Here is a 20,920-nt window from a genome sequence, read left to right on the forward strand (position 1 = left end):
CAGTGACATGGCGATGCTTTGGAGAATAAAATCAAAGGAGTACATGGATAAACACAAAAGAATCAATGCAATTAAAAAACTGACGGAATTATTGAAAGTATCTCGATGGAACATCACTGAAGATGTTAAAAAAAAATATATATATTCTACGAACAACTTTCAAGCGTGAAAATAATAAAGTGAAAAAATCGATGGTTTCTGGATCTGGTACTGATGAAGTGTATGTACCTTCATTATGGTACTACAAAGAACTTGAATTTCTGAAAGACCAAATGGAGGAAGAATCTGGAATTAGCTCAATAACAGAACAAATGGTAAATAGAAGATGTTAATTTAATTTTAATTCTTACAGTATACAGTTACCCAAGGCTGGGCAAGTTAACTATTTTTTTAAACTCATTAAGTTAAGTTAATATAGAAAAAAGTAAGCTAAGTTTAAAGTTAAAAGTTACCTCTATTTTTTTTAACTTGCAAAAGTTACAATTAGAATATCTCTGTAATTCTATGAATGTATAAAATATAATAATAAGTAATAATATTAATAATGAGTAATGAGTCTACAAAAATTACAACCGTGTATGGTGGAATACTGAGTACCTAAATGGCTAAATAATTGTTAAATTTTTCTTTTATTAATGAGGAGGTTACCCCTATAACATTTCCGTTTATAATATACTATATAGTTGTATAATATTTTCTGTGAATATACAATATGTCATATGATAATTATTTTTATAAATTATTGTCTGATAATTAGTAATTAATATATTTAAGATTGCAGATTTTTTTTTTTATAATATTAATTTGTACAAAATTGAATTTATTTTAAATCTATGGTTTAGGAAAAAAATTAACTTACCGTGCCAATAAAATGAATTAACTCGTTAGTTACTGAATAACTTGGGAAAAATGTAACTCCTTAAGTTAGAAGTTACTTCTAAAAAAAAGTAATTCGTTAATCAACTTAGTTAAAAGTAACTTAACTTTTTAACTTATTAACTCGTTAATGCCCAGCCTTGCAGTTACCTATTATCTATCCTATTATAAACATTTGTAATTTTTTGTATCACTCATTATTATAATTATTATTATAACAACACAAAGATGATAACCACACACTAACGTCACTTCACGGCAAGGCGAAAACCGAAACTATGGCCAAGTTTAACATATTTATTTGATCTATTGGTTTGATCGTATGCGCTTTTGTTTGATGAAAGCATGAAGTTTGACAAACAAATTTGACCGTGTACAGGCCCCTTTAGCCGCCTGTCACACGTAGTGAGTAGGGGAATTTACGGCGGCGACTAGATGGTAGAGTGGGAGAAAATTGGGTACGAAACTGTGGAGCTCGGTCATTTGGATGTGCGAACGAGTAGCGTTCTTACGATGGCCCAACTATAGTTTAAATCGATGCAACTCTATTATAGCAAAAATTACTTTAGAATATTATATTTTGTTTGCATTGACTATGTTTATTATTAAATATATTAATATATTATATATTATTTAACTTATCATTCAACATTTATTATTTTAGTATTATTGACTTATAAGTATTGCTTAATTTAAACCTTACTTAAATGGTGAGTAAAATATTGGAATTTTAATAATAGGTTTAATCAAATTAAAGTATCACAGTTTTCTTTGAAAATAAAATTTAAAACAAATAATAATCAATAACTTAATGAGAAATGAGAAATTTAATACTTAATATGACTAAATAGTGTAAGAAATTCAATGTAATATAGATTTCTAATAAATTCTTTCATTAATATATTAGGTTGGTCTATATTTTAACACTCAATTATATATTTTTGAAAAACAGGTATTAAGAAGTTTACCATAAAAATTATCACTAGTAACAATAGTAAAAATAGAAAAGGAAATTAAATATCAATATTATTACTTATTTTATGATAATCGTAAATTATACATTTCATTAATAATTTATACAATGTAACGGATGGATTGATTTTTACATTGATGATACTTGTTTCCTTTATACTTACTTTGGCAATGTACAATAAGTTTTACCAGGGATTTTTTCCTAAGAAAATTCATTCTGATGTTTTTGCTTACTATAAGACCATAAGGTTGTGTAGATAAGATCACGAGGAAGAAGGGTATGATGTGTTCTGTAGTAGTCATTTTAGCAGTCATTGACAAGGCAAACTTACTAGTGCTTGGACAAGTGTCTCCTGATAACAAAAATTAATATTGATACCTAGTTAGAAAAGAAAATAAATAAAATATGAATGATAGTATTATCTTTAAACAATGCATATATCAGCATTTTGAGCTGAAAATAATTTAGTTACAAATAAATTATGGAAGTTAATAAAATTACAAATAACAAATTTTTTTTTATCTATATACTAGGCCTACAAGGTTATAACCAGGGTTCGGATTTTATAGCATTAGCTACTTATTATAGGATAGAGATAAAAATAGCAGAGTGGGCTATAAATTTGTTTTATACACCAGGGACTCTAAATATGAAATTTTATTTTGCTATTTTTTGCATATTTGAAGAATTTTAGAATTTTAGTGCTATTTTTAAAGTTTTGGTGCTATTTTTTGCTAATATTCTTAATTCAACGCTTTATTTTATATTTTTCATAAATCTCGTTTATATTGAATGACAAATAGTATTCATTAATGCGAGTCAATAAGAAAAATTCCCACATTTTTGTTTCATATTATATAACATGTAATAAATCTATTTTTAAATAGTCCGACGATGTCGAATCTTATCTTCTTATCTGTTATTGTTCCACATAATTGTAGATTCTATAATATACCGTCGACTGTTGTATGTATTTCAGCGTCAGTCTGTTCTGACTGATGATTTTGATTTGTATATATTTTTATTTGTTGCTATTTTTGATGTTTTTAGGGCATATTTTAAGGTTTTTTTGGTCATATTATAGCGCATATTTTAGGATTTTTGGTGCTATAAAATCCGAACCCTGGTTATAACAAATAACAATCAATTAATTACATCGATGATTTTACAAAAGTTTAATAGACCGATTAACTGTTATTATGATTAAATCAATTAATATTGATCAATTATAAAAACTTTCTCTATAAAAAAAAAAAAAAACTAAATGGAGAACTTTAAAAGAACTTATAAGAAGTTAATAATTTAAGTTGTAATAATTTACCACTAATTAAACATCTTTAAATAAAACGTTATATAGGAGCTGGGCAGTGGACAACAATTTTGTAATTTCAAACAATAGACTTGATTTAGACTTGATTAGGAATAAATTAGTCCTCAAATATTTTTTTTTTATAGTATATCCTAATAATAATTAATAATTAGATTTAAAACAGAGCGTCAATAATCTACACTGCAAAATTTAATTTTAGATTAAAAGTGGAGATTTAATCATATTTTATATTATGCAATTTAGGATTACTTCATTATTGACTAAGTGTCACTAAAATGTAGGCAGTCAATCTTAAATAAGTAAATAATAACAATTAAAATATTTTACTTAAAATTCTATAAATTCATTACTAACATTTCAATTTGAATGATTTAAGTTTAAAGCCACCATATACTACAACTAAGGCAGTAAAATTCTTTTGTCATGGCCCAAGTCTTAAGACTATACTGTCAAGCAATACTTTAGACAACAATAAGATCTTTCAAAAAAAAAAAAAATATTAATTAATAAATAAAAAAATAATGTTACATCAGACATTACAGCAGTTTTCCGCAGCAAATCTTTTAACAGATTAACTCAGAAGAGGGAGCCTGTTTAAGTCATCATTGAGAAGTTTAAATTATTTTAATGTTACATATTTTATAGACACATTTAACATGGTTTCACAAGTAATAATTTAATAACTCAGAAAATGGTTAATTCTGTATTACTAAAATATGGGTTCTCTCAGATGAGGGAGCCTGAAATTTTTATCATAGTTAATATGTTTATATTCAGAAAAAAATGTATGGCTTAACTAATCAATTATTTTACATTTACTCAGAAAAGTGGTATAGATTCTGCATTATTTAATTTGGGTTCTCTCAGATGAGGGAGCCTGAAATTTTCATCATAGTAAATTGTATTCTAAACATAAATAAGTTATTAATGTTTAAGAAGTAAACAATTAGATAAAATGGATAATTTAGTGGTTACTCAGAAAAGTGGTAGATTCTGCATTATTTAGTTTTTGGGTTCTCTCAGATGAGGGAGCCTGAAATTTTCATCATAGTTTACTTTTTATACTAAAACAAAGCATTAAAATATGAAAAGATAATAATTGTAATTGTATTATATCAGATACTATATATATTATCAGATGAGAACAATTAATACTATATAATTTAGCAAAAGAACTCAATTTAATGACTGAAATAAGATAAAAGTGCTTAAAGAAAACAAGAATAACAATATATACCAAGAAAAAATTGTAGGTACTTAATGATTAATATTAGCTCTTACAGAGTATATTAAATAATTTCTAGTTAATTTTACACAAATATTGATAAAGGTACTTACTTAAATATGTAAAATTCCATTCTGAATAGTCAACGGTTTTAGCGTGTTTTCTTCTTCTATCCTAACTACTGTTATTGTGCGATAAGTTGATATTTTGAGAGTTAAGGAATCAACTAAAAATAACACCAAATATCATAACTATTAATTATATTTTTCATTTAACATTATAATTGTTTATGATTAAAATGTTGAACATTATGTGTTTTAATGTCTGGAATTTAAATGTTTCCAAAGTTGCAGTACTTCTTTGTTAGATTGCACAAAATGGTAGTTACGATAATTTGGAAATTATTTTACCACCCACTAAACGTCCTCAACTAGTAAGTAAATTAGTGGGAAGCTGGGGAGTGGACAATTTATTTACATAATATATATATAATTAAACAGGCAAACATAGAGATAAACTAATTAGACATAACTCATAAATTATTAGGTCGGTCTTACAATGTTGGTTAACAGTTCACCAACGGTTAGTTGGATTATTACCAGCAGTGCCGGTTAAGTATCTATTTACTGTAACCGGAAATTGTAAGAACAACCCTTAGAAGTACCAAAATACACTTAATATATTCATGGCTAATTAGGTATTACCAACTTAATTCATCTCATGAATATAAATATTTCCAAAATTGCAATACTACTTTGTTAGATTGCACAAAATAGTAGTTACGATAATTTGGAAATTGTTTTACCACTCACTAAACGTCCTCAACTAGTAGGTAACTAAGTGGGAAGCTGGGGAGTGGACAATTCCTGACATGGGCTATTAAAAAGATACCTATTACAGTATACGTAAACTAATTTTAATTTATTGAAAATCATCATAAATTATCATATAAAAAAACATATAAATACATTGATTGTTAAGCAGGTTAACCACTTAATTTACCTTATAAATGTAAATGTTTCCAAAATTGCAGTACTACTTTGTCAGTATGTACAGAATAGTAGTTACGATAATTTGTAAATTGTTTTACCACTCACTAAACGTCCTCTACTAATAATTAACTTAGTGGGAAGCTGGGGAGTGGACACTTTCTTTAAATAGGTACCAATGTGTAGATAGATACTAATCTGACGACCACACTTATTATGAATCAATTAAATTAATGTTAACTGTTAAATTAAACATATGCAACTCGAGTTATGATATTATATAGTATTAATAGAATAATCATACTACAGATGTTTCTTAACTTGCAATACTACTTTGATATATTGCACAAAACAGTAGTTACGATAATTAGGAAGTCAATTTACCACTCACTAAACGTCCTCTACTAATAAGCAATTTAGCGGGAAGCTGGGTAGTGGATAGTTTTGTTTGATCGATAAATGCGTGGAATACACGTAAACAGATACAAACTCCGGGATGTTTGCCATGAATCATACTTATCACATGAAGAATAGGTAAATTGAATGACTAATTATTCATCTCATGAATATATTTCTAAAATTTAAATACCAGTATCTAACCGAACCTGTTAGCTGATTTAATCATCAACATTTTAAGCCTTACATTTGCATCAGAGGCAAGCGCAGATTTTTTATGCTGGGTATGCCAGTGTTTTAAAATAAATAAATAACTCGCTTAACAATGAAAATGAAATATAATTACCTTATATATTTTTATTTCAAGTTAAAACCCAAATTTCCATGAGAAAAAATATATAAAATTATTCAAGTTCTAATCATGAGTACATTGCAGACATCTCAGGTGCGCACGCCTAGGTATGACTTGTACAATTTACGCAATGTTTCTATAATGGCCAAGGGTCCTACCACACCGAGATACCTTTTAACATAACACTGCTACTGATAAGTTCGAATAAATGGAAGGTCAATAATGAAGTTTAAATTGTCAAGATCCAGGACCTCGTGTAGGAAAAAAAACAAATTTGTTTACAAATACAAAATCACGAATACGAATAACCATGAAGCGATACAGACAACGGACCACGTGGATTAACACGAGGCAAATGTTGAACGATGGAAGAAAGGCGATTCCTCAGACAGCGAAGACAAACCACGAGGCAGATCATGTCTCGAAGAGAAAAAGAAACACGCAGCGACATCGATTACAGCCGACGGACAATGGATTTGGATGAGTGGATCAATTGTCGCTTGAAGTTGTATGACGAATGTTCAATCAGATAGAAAAGGTCATGAGCTTAGACCGAAGGACGACCCTCGCACGAGTACCGATTTAAGGTTATGTATCACAGACGACATTACTGCCGGACGACGATACTCACGTTATTTTTCGGCGAAGCGGTGGCTGGACGTCTCGCTGCCTGCCAGACTAATATTGTGGTGCACTGATGAGTGATTCGATGATCGCACCGCCGGAGGTGCGTGCGTGCCCATCAGTCCGTTGAGGCGTTGACAATGGAAACATAGAGATGGTTGGCCACGCATAGCGATTTCAATTTTTGAAATGCATACGCGACGGATTGGCGCCAGAGCTAACGATCAACGGAAACGATGAAAAACCGGGCAACCAGGAACCGCGGACCGACAGGACCACAGACGAGTCCATTTGCCCGAGGTCCGTGTACCAGCCCGCGATTATAGTTCAGCACGACACGACACACATCCTCACAGTCTCCAGGCTGCAAAATAACAAATGACAAACGCTGAAACGCGTTACGCGAGACGCCACAGATGGTTGATGGCAGAGGTCGAGACAGTGTCGTGGTCTACTCATCTACCAAATTAATACAGATAACAGTGTTTCCATATGAATTTTATCAAATGGTAACACTCTTACGCAGTCATACCAACTACACCAACATACAACCGTGAACCGTGCTCAAGTGTCACAGACACGATGTAGATAAAACGGTGTAGTCACTATCAATGATACGTACGAGAAATAAATTAGTACCATTTTTACGGCAGTTTAGTTACAAAATTGTCCACCAGGAAAGCTAAGAAGGCCGATTTGAAAATATTTTATAAGCAATATTGTCTATATTTGTTTGTGTATATTTGTTTTGAATAATATACATATTATTAACAAATTGATGAACATTGTTTATTTATATTTTATTATTATATAGTACCACACTACCTATAGTAGAAATATAACTCACACCTACCTAAAACTAGTAAAACTTATTATTTTTAAACATTTTTCATATTGTGCTAATATGCCCAACAAATGTTTTGTTCCCGCATGCAAGTCTGGTTACTTAAGTAATACTAAAATATTAAAATCAGCAGGGAAGAATGTACCAGCCATGTTCCATCCACCACAAGTAACACTTACCCGATAGTTATTGTTTTGTTTTAAATAATAATAATATTTTGTATACTTAATTATGTACTGTAACATACCTCTAACGAAACTTAACACGTTGACCACCGAGAGGAAACCTGCGTCCACAAATTTTTTTATTATTCTACTGATCTTTGTATAACATTTTTTTTAAGACAAAAGAAAACTATACAATACATATAAGTAAAAAAAAAAAAAAAAAATGATAACAAAAACAAAATAAATATATAAAAAGCTACATAACAACTAATACAGGTATTCTGGTATAAACATGAACGTTTTAAAATTATTTATCTTGCAGGATATTAACATTGTTAGATTTATTATCTATTATCTTTACGACTTGCGGATTTAGTTTGAAGCCAATGTAATTTTGTTTACATATTTAATATATTATATATATATATTAATATATTAATATATTTAATATATTATATATATAAATATATTTAATCTCTATTGCTTGACAAAATCCAAAATGTATTACATATAAATTGCATAATTATCAAATAAAATAAAATTTGTGCATTTGTTTGCCATATTTCCAAAATTAAATTTTTCATATATTCACAATTTTTACTGCATATTATATAGCATCTTTTGATACTTTTTGGTATATACTTTTAAGAATTAGGATAAAAATCTGTGCTTTACTAATAACTAATGTATGGATCAGGTTAGGTTACAGGTTAGATCAGGTGCAACAGAGCATGTTGTCATATATTTCACATTTACCTTATTTATTATGTAGATTGTAGGTAGTTTCCCAAATTTGTAATGTTCACGAGGGAACTGACAAATAAACTAATATTCATTTGTACAATTCAAAAATTATCTAATAATATAAATATAAAATAACATTTATTTACAAAACTTGAAATGAAAAGACATTATTATAGTTTCTAAATATGTATTTATTTATTGATTTTATAATATTCAATCTAGATGTTTATGCAAGAAACTAAGTCTTATAATAAACCTAAAAATGAATGAAAATATTCTAAAATATGGAATGAAATTAATATAAATTATAATATTTATTCATAGTAGTATTAATTAATATAGCAACTATAAAGTTCTAAAATAATATTACTACATTCTTCATTTGAATGTGTTTATTTATTCTTCAACTGCAGTTGAAGCAGTATTTAAAATAACTTCAAAAGAAAATGGTGCAAATGCATAACCAAGTCCTTTGTAAAATTTGCTCTGGAACTCAACCCTGAAAAAAAAATAAAATGTCTATGTAAAAATGGTATAACTATATTAAATAATAAATATAGCATTTTTAACAAATTTATAAATTATGTAAAGTGTTCAATGAACCTAGGTCTCATAAAACATCTTCAAATAAACATTTTGGATGCAACTCAAAGAACTATGTAATAATTAACATATATATTTTGTTTTAAATGTAATAATAAAACATTATTTTACCAGTGCAAACGAAGAGTATGCAAAAATGCAGAAAGCCCTTCCATAAGAACGAGAATGCCCACTGTTAGGATTGCCCAAAAACCAAAGACAAACCACAACCAAACTCCACCTATCCATGAATTCAATATCAGACCTTTAGTCATTACCATACTCCATAACACTTCAGATAATTCTAAAAATAAATTTAATTAATATACAATGAACAGTGAACGATACAAATAGTTATGTATACTTACGTGCATGAGCTAAAGAAAGAGCCCATAAGCGAAGGTATGATGCAGTATGACTCACAGATCCAAGAACATATTCAATAGTATGAATGCCTTGATGAATAAAAAGTTCACCAATCTCATTTTCATCATGTCCACCAGCTGGTGGTGGTGGTTGTTGAACTACTCGGCCAGCACCTTCTGCATCACCATTTTCAGTTGTTGCATGGCCATTAACCAACTGTAAATAGGATATAAAAATGTAGTAATTTTTTTAATTTTTGCTAAATATTTATATTTTCATGTTATGTAATATTATAAATTTAATAATTTACTTGTACATGTTTTTCTTTCTGTTGACGCATAATGTAGATTGGTTTGGCAAGTAACATAATTGGTACACACAAAAGTGCAACTATGACTAAAAACTTTTGTAGGGCACCCTTAAGAAAATATTAAATGATTATTAAAATAATAAATTCACCTGAATACTAAATAATGTAATTTTTATTTTATTCATTTAATAATAATGTATTAAGGAACTAGAGTTACCTGTCCAGAAAACATGTAAACTGTATTACAATTTTCTAATGCAACAGCATCTTTGAATAACACCATATTAATAAACGTAATTAAAATGGATGGTGCACAAGCAGGACTATCGGGAAACTCTATTAACATTTTTAATTATTAGATTATATAAAAATAATTCAAAAATATCTATTGGTCAATAGATTTTAAAGTACATACCATTTTGTGGTCCATATGATACCCATTTAATAAACATCAATAAAACCATATAAAAGAATAGGAATGTCAAGAATATGACTTGAGGAATAAAATCACAATAAATAGAAAGCCGATCTTTAAAATACCTAAAAATTGAATTGTTAGTTAAATATAACAATACAATTATTTTAATATGTTAATTAATATTAATAAACATATTTTAATACCCTTACCTATAATTGTACAAACTGAGGCTAACACCACTCAACATATGTAATACACCAATAATAATGGAAATTTTCATTTTATATGCATTTAAAAACACGATTTTGTTTAATGCCAACTAGAACAATAAATATTTATTTGAATATTGAACAAATAAATTACAGACTTATTGTTATGATTTTGAAAATATATTATTATTTTACCTGCCATACGGGGTCGAGTCCTACTGGATATGGAGCTTGATCATAATCTGACGATAAGGAAGGATTTATCTGTAAATCTTTATTACTCATTACAGTGGATTCATTGTAATTAGTATGCCAATGAGATCCAAACAAATTGAGAGATTTGGAAAATATATCGTTGTAAATAAAACCAGTATACATAGAAAAAAGACCCATGAGTAATATTATGTATCGTCCAGCAAAGAATATATTCCATACCTATAATAAATAATATTAAATTATCATTTTAAAAATTCAATTTTTTATTTATGTATGATGTATAATTATTTACTTCATTGTCAGTCTTTTTTGCAGCTAATGGTTTTTCTCGTAGTACTAAGAAACCAGCAAACAAAAACATCAATAATCCGTGACCAAGATCTCCAAACATCACAGCGAACAAAAATGGAAAACTGATTATGGTATATGGAGCTGAAATTAATTAAAAAGTAAAAATAATAACAAAGTGGCATAACGCTTTATTTGAAGTATTTAATATAATGGGTTTTACTAGGATTTATCTCTCTGTAACTGGCAATTCCATAAGCATCCACTAAGTTTTGGAAAGCACTTGTAAATTTATTTGTTCTGTTATAAGTTGGTGGATCTTCAAATGTATCCATTCTATTTAATATAGGTGGTACAGAACTTCCACTACGTTCCTATTAAAATTTTAATTAAAAATTAAAAAATACATTTTGAAATAATTGATATTAGGACTTACAGTTCCTCTACGTAAAGCCAATTGTATAGTTTCAATATCAAGTAAAGGAACCCAGCATTCAGCAATTAAACATTTCTGTGTGACGTCTAAATTAAATAAATTTAGTGTATGATAAATTGCTTTGATCTTAACAACTTTAATAAACCAATTTTTTATATTTTTTGCTGCAGCAACAAGCACACGGTGACGATGATCTTGTGTTTGACCCAATACCTAAAATAAAAATGGTAGATTTTTTACATACATTTTGATTTAAAACCTAAAAATTACATACGGTATTTAAATCTTCAATTCTTGTCATAACACCCATAGCCATTTCACGACGTTGAGATGGAGCTTCAGGGCATGGGTATAATGTAGCACGGAATCCTTCACATATTTTACGCACTCGAGACTTCAATTGATCTCCTTGGAAGAATATGATGAAAACTGATTTGTGAACTTGATCTCCCTAAAGTAAAACATTTTTTTTTTATAAATAATAGTTAGAATTAATTGTTTAATAGTAATTTATTATGTCTATATTGTATGTGGGCCAGAGAGAAAACTATTAGTGAAGCTGATGTACTCTTCACCAGATTTACTTGATTAGGAATGTTCAAATTAACTGTAGAACATGATGTTTTCCTACTTTATAGATTTTTTTTAATTGTATACATATATATAATATATACATATCATTGATAGTATATGCAGTAAAAAATAATTATTTAATGTATACAATTATTAAAAATGATTTTGTTATAAATATAAATATCAAATTTATTATTAATATACAGTGAAACCTCTGACAATGGACATTCTCGGTCACTGAAATTTTGTTAGTTATTAGAAGAAGTTTGTAATTCAGAGGGTTTAGATGAAAGAAAATTTGTAGTTGGTTCTAAATAAAACGTCAACTAGTGTGAGGTAACTAACAGTTATTAGGAGGTTTCACTGTTTATGTTATAGATTAGTATTGTTTCATCATAATTAATTCTTACGGTTGATGGATCTTCCAATGGAGTTTCGATTTCTGCTTGTCTCAAAAATACATTTCCACGACATGCACGCCATAACATCCGCTCAAATGCAGGAATTCTTTCACGTAGTATGACTCCAGCAACAAACCTTTAGTTTTAAAGTAAAGTATTAATTTATGAAACATTGTCCAATATTTATAAGACATAATAAAGCATTGAAGACAAAACCATATTAGCCAGACTATTAAAATTGTAAGTAAAGAAAACTAAGATTGTGGTGGAATGATCAATGTAATATTCTCCCATTTACCAATGTCTGCACTGGACCTGCAATTCTTCCATGTATTCCACTCACCAATTCAGAAATGATAGATTATTATAGCGTTTATGAAATAATTCAAATTAATTATTAAAAATAATTCATCAAACTTTCACAGCAAAACATAAATGCCCTTAGTACAAGCATGTTTAAATATATATATATATATGTATATATATATATATTATGTATAAATAATATAAATTTTATTTAATTATAGTTATGTTTTGTAAATATCAAATATGTAGATGTGTACATAAATAATAATATCAATATAGATACATACCCCAATTGCACTGGGCCAGCGTTGACTTGACGTGCTATTGAGTCATCACTAATAAGAGCTCGCGTCATCGATTCTGTTGGGTGCAAACCACCCTCTTGCTATTGTACACCACACACACACACACACATATGGTCGGAAAAATTTGAATAAATGTTTGATTTTTAAGATTATTTAAAAATGTATTAAATTAGAAATTATCTTTTTGGTATTTATTTAAAGCTAATACATTATATTATGTGAAAATTTATTTGACAAATATATAAACCAATTTTAGTTGATGAAGTGTTAAAGGTAAATATTTAACTAAAACATATATTTATGATTGATTAAATTTATTTATGCTCAATTAATAAATAATCAGTTCTTTCTTAACTAAATTTTAACATAAAACAAAGAGATGATTTAATTTTAATTTAATTTCTGTTTTATTTTTAATTATTTTTTATACAAAATATGTATTATGAAGGAAATATAGTTATTTTGCTCTGCAATGATTTAATATGTGTAAAAGCAAAGCAGTGAAAAACAAGCACCGTTTATGAAACCCATATTATTTTCAACATTCCATAATAATTAGACCATCAACCAGTATTACTTATTATTAATCTTCAAATAATTGTATTAGTCAATTAGACAAGCGTGTGTAAAATAATTAAATATCTAGTCCAAAACTGTTGTATATGATATACAATTCTAAAGGACAAAACATGATCAACAATTTACAATAAAATCATCCAATAACAATTAAAAATATTAAGTACAACAGTTTTACACCATGAAACCCAGGTCCAGTAATGTTATCCGAGAATAAGAAATAGGCACCTTTTGGATATTTATATCCAAGGAACCAATATGTGTCTTATTTTAAAATATCCTCCACCACAATCTTATTTACAAACTAACACAATGCAATAAATTATACTTAAATGATATTTGTGGTTAGTAATAAGTACATTCACAATATTATTCATAAACCTAATATTAAATTGCCATTCAATATAGAATTGTGATTCCCATTCATATTATAATACACTTTAAATATTATTTAAATGTGATTGCTTCATTGATAGTGTAGTTGAAAGTACATTGGAAATACAGTATATTTATAATTGATCATAAATAACTAAATTATCAGTTATTCTTGAATAGTTTTTTATGAATATATCACAAAATACAAATACAAACTAGAAGAAACTTATTTATAGATAAATTTTGATTAAAAACGCTCTTAATAATTTTACAATAATTAAATGTAATATGATAATTCAGTAGTAAAATATATTTCAATGCCTTAGTAGTGTAAACAATTACTTCTTATCCTATTATGTATGATATAATACAATATATAAATCAGGGTTTATTGCCAGATTATAACCAGCTGGGTAAGGAGTTGGTTAGGTTAGGTCATTATTTAGTCTTTCAACACTAACTATAACCAATATCATGAAACCTAAAATAAGGTTTAAAATATACTAAAGAATTAAAAATAAAAACTGTAACTGAAAAATTTTAAAAAACAGTAGATAAAAAACCTACATGAAATTGAAATAATTATCAACCAGAATAAGTGCTGTCATAACAGCATTGAAAGTTTCCAACCGTAAACTAGTTTTAAGCCTTGCTTTGGCCAATTATGGTGTCAGAAATTGAAAAGTAAGAGATTATAAAATTAGTTATAAGCAGATTTCAAAAAACTAATTTTAAACTTGTATGGTTATACGAGATTATGTATAACTTTCAATAAGAAAAGAAAATCAAATATATTGAAAAGAAAATTTATTGGACATTTTCTGATGACTTTTCAACTAATAAGGATAATATAAACATCAATTAATTTGTTTTTTTGAAAAACATACACAACAAGTATTAAATATCAAGAAAATACACAAAATGTTAGATCAGAACGAGTCAATTAACACACAAGATCATAATAACACATTTAGAGAATCTACCTAAAATAGTAGTTCCCAACCTTTTCTGGTTCAAATTTTGACTCTGATTTTTTCAATAATTTTGAACCCCAGATTAACAATCGAGCAGAATACCTAAATAATAGTATATTTATAATCCCACAGATTACATGATTGCATTGGATAGAATATCAAAGCATATAGCAATTAAAACCAATACTACAAATGAAAATATTGTAAAACCGTACCCTAGTTTGAGGGCTTGACCACCGGCACGAAGTCCTTCTTCGCCTAGCAGTGTCACTTGCTCGTCCTCCCGATTTGGGTCAGCCATCTGCGAAGCAACCGCGGTACCCATTTGCTGTTCAGTCTGGCAACACATACACACACGCGCGCGCATAGGGACGACATACGGACATACACCACCCCACCAGACAAATATTTTTGTTATAGTAAGTATATGATGAAAATGATTGTAAGAAAAAGTAAGCATCAAAAAATATCATACACAATGTTATCATAGTTTTGATAAAATAATATAACTATTGGATTTATAAAAATAAAATAAATAAGTTGAAAAGATATAAAATTTTGTTGATTATTTTTAATGACATTTATGACATTAAATTTTTAAATATAATCCATTTTTAATGCTTACTAGTAATAAAAATTAAGCAACATAAAATAAGAAGCTCAACTTAATAATAATAAAAAATGATAAAATAATTAAAGCAGAAACTTTGTATTTCAAGTTTCACTTTTTACAATGGTGTATGCAAATGCTATAAAAATGATGGTTGAAAATAAATATGATTTGTTAAATGGTTTTATAAAATAATGTGAAAATTTATAAATATACCGAAAAGCTCGAAATGGATTCTAATTATCAAAATACAATAATTTTTTCTAAGATCAAACAATATAGTTCAATTATTTAAGTCTAATTTTTTATAATTAACTTATATTACCCACACCAAAAATATGCATGCTTTAAATGATGATTATCTTGCTATGTTGACACAATATTTTTATAAAATTATTTCATGAGATGTCATGTATTGCTATAACATGCATGTAAGTATAGGTATAGGATTGGTAGATAAAATATATTTTACATGAAGATTTGGTTTCAAATCAAATAAAAAAAAAAAACAAATAACATAAAAATAGTTTAGTTTTTTAAACATGATAATATTATCTCTATCATCATTGATATAAAACAATAATGATCCATATCCTAATATACTCAATAAAAATATATATTTTTTTATTTATATATAATATATACATATATACTAGTCAACATTGCCAAACAAAAGTTTATTATATTTACAATACTCAGGCAACACACCACTATTTTATTTTTTAATAGGTAATTCTTCTTCACCACAGGATAACATTTATTCTGATATTTTACCTCCACCTCTGTCTCTTATCATTTAAAAATTTACATAATGATATAGAAAGAAATATTGAGCAATACATAATTTCAGTGATATATTTAAGAGAGAGAATGAGAGTGCAGTTATGTTAACTGAACAGAAGATGCAAACATGCAAATGATAAGCAGGTATAATATAGTTAATACTTTACCTAATTAAGATACTATTTAAAATATAAAATTGTGTAATAAGAGATTTTAGAAAATTGATAAATGTATCCTCCAATATAAATTATATTATGGACTGAGAGAATACATTTTAGTTAAATAATTGTAGATACAAGGTAATCACTACTAAATATTTGTTATAAGTTTGATTTAATTTGAACACATTTATAATTTTATAAATTAAGAGGGCGCAACACCTGTATTTGTTGCCTCAGTCTTTCAAACGCTTAACATAGCAAATTTACTCTCAGAAATTCACATTTTACTCTGTTAGCTTAAAAATTAGAGTGAATAGACTTATTATGAAACTTGATAGTAAGAACATTATCTGTGTATTGTTGGAAACATTTGAACGATAACTTAGTTTTTAAGTGAGTTATGAGTATTTTTATTTTACAATTTATTATATGTGCATAATTCAATTAAAAACTGAATTATCATAAAAATACTTCCAACAAAATACAGATAATGTTCTCACCATTATGTTTCATAATAGGTCTACTCACTATAATTTTTTAAGCTTACTAAGTAAAACGTGAACTGCTGAGTGTAAATTTGCTGTTACGCGTTTGTAAGACTGAGACAACAAATACAGGTGTTGCGCCCTCTTAAATACGAAATACCTAATCAAAATATATAAAATATAAGCAAAATGGAATATTTTACAAGTTCTACATTTGTGCTATTAATAAATAAAGCTCAACTTGATAATTGCAGGCAATAAAATTTAAAAAAAAAGAAAAAAAATACTTATTAAATCACAAGAAAAAATAAAATGCAAGGAAGTAAGAAAATGAAAGAAACCCAAATGAAAACTTTAAGATTCAACTATGGTGAGGTGGTTCCTGTTAAATTTTATGTTGCCAGATACTGAAACTTTTGAGATCATTATAATATAATAATATATTATTTTTTATAAAATCTCTAGACAATTAGGTACCATTAATTTTATGGAAATATTATTTTTAATAGGCAATAGGCATAAATGCGTATTTAACCAATCTAACAATTTTTTTAATTTAATTATTGTATTGAAAATTATTATTTCACAGAATAAACCTACAAAGATAACTTCAAATATTTATTTTAAAATTATTAAGTTAAAAAAAAATTACCTCATCAAAGAATACTTGAGTTTTTCGTAAGATATGTTTGAGCTCTGTTAACTCAAGAAAATTGCGTTTCAAGGCTTCAGCGTTATGGTTTACTTCTCTCAATTCATTTTCTAATTTTTCAAATGTAGCCTATGACAAAATATATGAATAAATTAACATATTACTTTAAAAAAACTACTTAGATTAATACAACAAAAGATTTTAAAATAATGAACTTTTATATATAGGTATATTATATTTAATGATTAGATGAATTACTTCAAGGTCAATCATTTCACGAGGCTGAGGAGCCTCAGGATTTTCACCAGTATCCAACATGGGTATTTCGTCCTTTTTAATCTCCTTTTCCAAGTAGCGTAGTTTCCGTTCCATTTCGTCGCAACGGCGTACCTCACTAACAAACTTCCGTTGAAAAGCGTTGACATCAGGATTCAACTGAGCATCGGGAAAGAACCAAGTGAATGGGAAACAGAAAACACGGTTAACAAAAATCAGAAGAAAATAAAAGCTACCATATTACAATATGATGTACTTACGTCCCTAAACTGAACCAGTCCCAATTCACCGAGTTCGGATACGCAGGCATACGCGGCTTCGCTCTGCAAAAACAACTGGCACAGGGCCATCTCCTCGCTGCGGAACAGCGATCCCATGGCTGCGATTCAGAGGTCTGCGTTCTCCAATGGAAAGACGACTTGGCAGCCCCTCGGTCGTTGCAAATATTGTTAACGACGCTCGCTATGATACGCGAAACTTGGCGCGATGGACAGCGGATAGACGTCCGCAGAACTCGACAATTCTATAATCTATAATGGCACGGGTGTGGCTGTATCACACACTTCCTAGCCACCTACCGTACGATTGTCGATGGGGATGGGCAAAGCGATACGGAGTACGGACTAGGTCAGAACTCAGAATCATAATATCTCGAACATCATCACAACAAATACTTGACACAACCAACTACGGTTTATTATTAAAACGGTGAAAATGCTGCACTGATAAAAACTGATATTGCGCGGTGATAAACTGATATCAATTGTTGCCAGTTTTTGATAACGAAATTAAAATTTTACAATACTTACAAATCTTACATACAAAAAATTAAATAAAAAGTACGACTACGTTGTTTGTAAAAAGTCGGTAGGTATAATAATCAAAATAATATTCATCGTAACAACAAAACACGGAGTCTTAACTACCGAATACACTTTAATATTAACAGGTCCTCACAATGTCTGAATATGAATCATTCGGTGGAGGACGTTTGAAATTAAAAAATGATTCTGGAATAAAGAAGTAAGTGGATGTTAAAGTATTATACGTATAACTAGGATGGAACACAAAGAAGCTTCTGTTTATTTTTTCTTATGCCTCTAGTATTGTTATAACCTTATAACATATGCCATGTAAATATAATATTCTTCATCTATTTTTCAATGTAGTCACCGAATCGATTGATACATTTTCAATACATATCCAGAGGACATTTCTGTATACCCTACTGTCTTATTAACAATTAAAACTTAATAAATGAATTTGTAATGTGCTACAGAAACACTCAAAATGTTATATTTTTTCTAACCCCACCCCCCCCCCCCCACACCAAAAAAAACTTCTAGAAACGCCACTGTGACGTAGTGATTTTTATCACCCAAATTTTCAGTGGAGAATTTAGTATTCGCGGGAATAGTGATATTTTAAGTATATTGAAGAATTTACAATTTTTCCACAAAGTACATAATATGATGTGTTATACATAATAAGTTATAAGTTTGATGACCCTGTATGTCAGTAACACTTTATAATAATAGAAAATAATAATAATAATAAGTTAGCCTTACTTTCCTAATCACCTTTGTATAAATCGTATAACCTCTTTACCTTTGTATTCGATCATATAATAATATGCTATTTACCCTTTTTAATTATGTACTTATTATAAATGTTTTCTTATAAAATCAATGGTGAAATATGACACAGTATTAGTTTTATACTTGAAACAAATTTAATTTACTTAAGTTATTTTATAAACAGATGATTTTTAAATTTTTACAGAAAAAAGAAGAAGTGTAAAAATAAAGATAAAACAGCAGAAAAGTTGAATAAAGGATTAGAACAAGAAAAAGTAACCAAGGAATACCATGTACCTCCTACTAAAGCTGAATTGGCCTTCATGAAACAACAGGAAAAATTGGTAAAATATTTTTCAATATTAAATTATTGTCTTATAAAGAAGCAAAAAGTATCCACCTAATTTATTTTATATTTTTTGATTGATTTTAGCAAAAAGAGAAAATTTTGAAAATTGCATCAACAACTCACAAACAAAGAGTCGAAGAATTTAATCGCCATTTAGACAACCTAACTGAACATTTCGACATTCCTAAAGTTAGTTGGACGAAATAGAGATATTACATACTCTTATATATTTAATTCGTGCTTTAAAAAAAATTTAAATAATGATTTGTATTTAAGTTCTTCTCAACATTTAAAATATACTATACTATAAAAAATACAATTTGTATTAGCATTAAGTACTTATAACTCTGTAAATTAATATTTATTTTTTTTAATTTAACTTATAATTTATGTACACATGAATTATCCATACCTATTTATTTTGATGTTTCTATTATAAGTGATTTCTAACCGGAGAAAATGAATTTGACATTTTTACAAGACCAAATATAGTATTGGTCACTGCGGATAATCATCAGGTGTGTTGAGTTGTCTTGAAATAATTATTAGGTTCTATTTAAAGAGTGAAACATGACCGATACAAAAATATCCTCTAAACTATGGGATTTAGCGTAAATAATTGAGGCTTATTAAGTTATAATTGATGCATAATATCATTTAATATACCATCTACACCATTTGAGCAGATACAGAAACATAATTGTATAGTCTAAATTTTAAGATAAAGCCAAGTTAAATTAACATAATAACTTCATATAAGCCAAAAATAGATAGGTATATAAAGGATAAGTTAATTTTAGTCCTGGGTCAGGGGTAAAACAGAGTGTAAAAGCCTGTAGGTTAAATAATGGATGAGAAAGTAAGAAACATACAAAATCAAAAAAGTTCATTAAGTTTATGAACAGTATAAATAGCATGTTTACACAAATAAAATGAAGATATTGATAAATTAAGATGAATACAATATTTATCCACATCTAAGTTGGTTGGCCTTGTCAGCGTTTAAAGGTATCAACTATCAATTTAGTTATTTGAAGTATTGAAGTGGTAAGTACTTCTATGGTGAGCTTGCTGGTGTCTGTCCAGTGTCCATAGTAAATGGTGGACTGAAGGAGTCCCATTGAGATGAAATTGTGAATCGATATTCTCAAAGATATTCTTGCAACAGTCTA

The 20,920-nt window shown here is 28.0% G+C and overlaps 2 protein-coding genes across 7 annotated transcripts; one reads left to right on the plus strand and one right to left on the minus strand.

Moving 5' to 3' along the window:
- Positions 1-8,687: 8,687 nt before the first annotated feature.
- Vha100-1 (V-type ATPase subunit a family protein Vha100-1) lies at positions 8,688-18,430 on the minus strand. 5 transcript variants are annotated; one of them, XM_089225525.1, is made up of 18 exons: positions 18,083-18,430; positions 17,805-17,981; positions 17,547-17,675; positions 15,071-15,156; positions 14,865-14,957; positions 12,329-12,455; positions 11,620-11,796; positions 11,346-11,558; positions 11,133-11,283; positions 10,914-11,053; positions 10,601-10,840; positions 10,406-10,515; positions 10,194-10,318; positions 9,996-10,114; positions 9,779-9,886; positions 9,471-9,684; positions 9,235-9,406; positions 8,688-9,019 (listed from the first exon to the last, which is right to left on the minus strand). In XM_089225525.1, exons 1-18 carry the CDS (start codon positions 18,197-18,199, stop codon positions 8,917-8,919), a joined length of 2,601 nt encoding a protein of 866 aa, XP_089081651.1. In that variant the 5' UTR covers positions 18,200-18,430; the 3' UTR covers positions 8,688-8,916. The 5 variants fall into 5 exon arrangements, with proteins under 5 accessions (XP_089081651.1, XP_089081650.1, XP_089081653.1 ...); XM_089225524.1 differs by having other exon boundaries at positions 15,071-15,192; XM_089225527.1 differs by lacking the exons at positions 14,865-14,957; positions 15,071-15,156 and adding an exon at positions 12,913-13,010 and having other exon boundaries at positions 18,083-18,429.
- A 134-nt stretch (positions 18,431-18,564) lies between these two features.
- Positions 18,565-20,208, plus strand: LOC107161970 (protein FAM32A-like). 2 transcript variants are annotated; one of them, XM_015508613.2, is made up of 4 exons: positions 18,565-18,689; positions 18,772-18,845; positions 19,605-19,743; positions 19,833-20,208. In XM_015508613.2, exons 2-4 carry the CDS (start codon positions 18,781-18,783, stop codon positions 19,953-19,955), a joined length of 327 nt encoding a protein of 108 aa, XP_015364099.1. In that variant the 5' UTR covers positions 18,565-18,689; positions 18,772-18,780; the 3' UTR covers positions 19,956-20,208. The 2 variants fall into 2 exon arrangements, with proteins under 2 accessions (XP_015364099.1, XP_015364097.1); XM_015508611.2 differs by having other exon boundaries at positions 18,607-18,845.
- The last annotated feature ends 712 nt before the right edge of the window (positions 20,209-20,920 follow it).

Source organism: Diuraphis noxia, unplaced genomic scaffold, assembly GCF_037042655.1.
Source record: "Diuraphis noxia isolate RWA-SAM2 unplaced genomic scaffold, SU_Dnox_SAM2 contig0004, whole genome shotgun sequence".
In the NCBI taxonomy this organism is placed as follows: domain Eukaryota; kingdom Metazoa; phylum Arthropoda; class Insecta; order Hemiptera; family Aphididae; genus Diuraphis; species Diuraphis noxia.